The 2,695-nt window shown below is 63.9% G+C and overlaps 1 protein-coding gene across 1 annotated transcript in view; it reads right to left on the bottom strand.

Moving 5' to 3' along the window:
• H696_03553 (hypothetical protein) overlaps nucleotides 1-2,695 on the bottom strand; it is a gene marked incomplete at its 3' end in the record, with an annotated part of 5,764 nt that overhangs the window by 2,000 nt on the left and 1,069 nt on the right. Inside the window, exons 3-6 of the mRNA XM_009497422.1 lie at nucleotides 2,525-2,629; nucleotides 1,931-2,331; nucleotides 594-1,300; nucleotides 53-338 (exon numbers count right to left, since the gene is read on the bottom strand). Of these exons, the coding sequence (XP_009495697.1) occupies nucleotides 53-338; nucleotides 594-1,300; nucleotides 1,931-2,331; nucleotides 2,525-2,629 (1,499 nt within the window). The remainder of the gene's footprint in view (nucleotides 1-52; nucleotides 339-593; nucleotides 1,301-1,930; nucleotides 2,332-2,524; nucleotides 2,630-2,695) is intronic.

Genomic DNA, 2,695 nt, shown 5'->3' with positions numbered 1-2,695 from the left:
GGGCCGGGGCGGGCCGGGGCGGGCCGAGGGGCACGGCTGAAGGGTCTCGCACCACCAGGCTTGACAGCGGGAGCTCCGGATAGATAGACGCCACGTTGATGATCTGCTCGTCAACCGGGGTGAGTCCCGCTCGCTGGGCAGACTCCAGCTCGGTCTTTAGAGCCTTTTTGATGACGGGCAAGTCCTCCGGAGAGAAGCTGGTCACATAGCCAATGTCCCAGTCGGAGCTGCTGCGGCCAGCGCGACCGGCAATTTGCTTGATGTGCGACGTCGACAGGGGCACATTGGTGGTGCCGTCGAACTTCAACAACGTCGAAAAGATGATTCGGCGGATGTTGCTGCACAAGACGTTGGTGGTGGTGGTGGTGGTGGTGGTCGTGGTGGCGAGGCCAGGCGGAAAATGCGAGTTAGAAGCGGGGAAGCAGCAAGGGGAGCAGGGCCGAAAGGAGGAGGCAAGATGGCAGAGGGAGGGAGAGGGAGGGAAAGGGAGAGGAGCCTGAACGCCAGCAGCCCGGCTTCGAAGGAGGCAGCGCACGGAGGGCCAACAGAAAAAGCAAGGCCCCGGAAAGCAGGGAAGACCCATGGCCACGTACAGGTTGAGACCCATGCCCACGGCATCGGAGGCCAGGAGAATGGTGTACGGGCTGTTGGGGTCATTGAAGAGGCGCGCCTGCATGGCACGCGTCTCCGGTGGCAGGCGCCCGTAGATAATGCAGCACTTGTGGCTGGTCTCCGACTCGATGCGGGTCTTGAGGCTGTGGAGCTCGCGTCGAGAGAAGGCGATCACACAGTCACCACGCTCGAGCTTGGTGAAGTCCGTTCCGAAGGCACTCTTCTCGACCGCCAGCTGGGACCTGCGGTGGTACTCGTGGACCTCGAATTCGTCGCCGGTCAGGGCGGTGATGCGCTGCAGGATGTCGATGGCCGTGGCATCGCCACACACGTGGATCTCCTTGGCCGGGGCCGACAGCACGGCTTGTGTCCAGGCCCAGCCGCGCTGGGCATCGGCCAGCAGCTGGATCTCATCGATGACGGCCACCTCCACCGGGGAAATGACGGGGAAGAGGCTGCAAGCCTTTTCCACGGTGCAGGAGGCGTGCTGCGCGCCGGGGGTTTGCTTTTGCTCCTGGCCGGTCAGCAGGCTGGTCGGCACCCCGGCCTGGTTGAGCTTGTCGAATACCTCCAGCGCCAGCAGGCGCAGCGGCCCGCAGAAGATGCCGCTTTCGGACTTCCGCAAGGCCTGAATCGCGCGGAAGGTTTTCCCACTGTTGGTTGGCCCAGCATGGTAGATGATCTTGCGCTGTGTGTACGGGGGGCGGACGGGGGGGGGGGGGGGGGGGGAAAGAGGGCACCAGGGGCCCTGGTCAGTCGGGCGACATGTGCCGGAGCAAAGAGGCCTCTTCTTCATCATGATCATCACGCACCCCACTGGATGACGATGTCCATCAGGACCGCCGGCCGCAAGGGGACCTCGGACTGGAGGAGCCAACGATCCAGGTGGCACCCTCGTAGCGAGCGGTGTACTTGGCGGGGTTGCCGCTCAGGTCGTCCAGGGTGACGGGCTCGGCACCAATGGGAATGGGGGGGGTGTTGTCAGCCATGGTGGTCTTGGGGGGGGTGGTGACGGACTCCTCGGTGGCGGTGATGACCAGGGTCTGGGGGGGGGGGGCAATGGGGGGGGGTGGGGGGGGGGGGGGGGGGGGGGGGGGGGGGGGCAGGAAGGAGCGCAGAGGGGCAGGAGCAGGGATGGGGCGGAGGGGGCGGCCGACAACCGAAGATGACAGCGTCCCATGGATCCATAGAAGGTCAGTGCTTTTGGCTCCGGCGGGCACATGCGCACAAGCACACCAACATGGCGCGGTTACGGCCATGGCGGAGGTCGAGGCCGAGGAGGGGCGTCTGCACGAGGGCAGTCGGCCCATGGACGCACCTTCATCGATCGCGCCTGCGGGTAGAAAGCATGTGGCATGCGCATGTCCGAGAACTGGCACAGGTTTCGGTAGGCCGAAATCGAGGGGTGGAAGTAGTTGGCCGCCAACTCACCGAGAGCCTCCATGTAGGCATTGGAAATGGAGTTGAACAGCCGGCTGGACATGATGACTGCCTCCTTCGGCGTCAGCTTCAGCCCCTGGATGTACTCCTGATCCTGCAGGCGCTCCAGCTCCAGCGCCATCCCCAGGAAAAGCCCATGCTTATCGGGGTGATCGAACAGCAGGGACTCAAACATGATGGCCAACTCCTTGTGGATGGTGGATGGGATGAAGTTCCGGATGAAGAAGTTGTTGAAGTGCCGTGACCGGCGCATATCATTCCACATTTTCCGCAGGCGATCTGGCGTCCGCAGGGGGGCGGAGAGAGAGGGAGAGGGAGGGAGCGAGAGGGAGCGAGAGGGAGCGATTAGAGTGAGCAGGGGGAAGAAAGGCGCGGAGGAAAGAGGAGGAGCGACTGCGCAAGACCCGTGCTGTGGGTAGAGGGAGAGAGGGAGAGAGAGAAAGGGCCGAGCGGGGAGTGATCAATGACGCACTCAGGCTGCGAACACTTGGCATGTTGGACGTGTGCCTGGCCACCCAGGACAGGTGCTTGGTCATGGGGGAAGTCAAGTCGTCCAGATCCAGTGGCGGAATTGTGACTGGTGATGATCGGAAGGAGGATGTCAGCGATTGGCAACGGCAGTGCGGGGCGGGGCGGGGCGGGG

This window comes from Fonticula alba (genome assembly GCF_000388065.1).
Source record: "Fonticula alba strain ATCC 38817 unplaced genomic scaffold supercont2.5, whole genome shotgun sequence".
Lineage (NCBI taxonomy): Eukaryota > Rotosphaerida > Fonticulaceae > Fonticula > Fonticula alba.
This window is presented reverse-complemented; position numbering and strand designations above follow the sequence as displayed.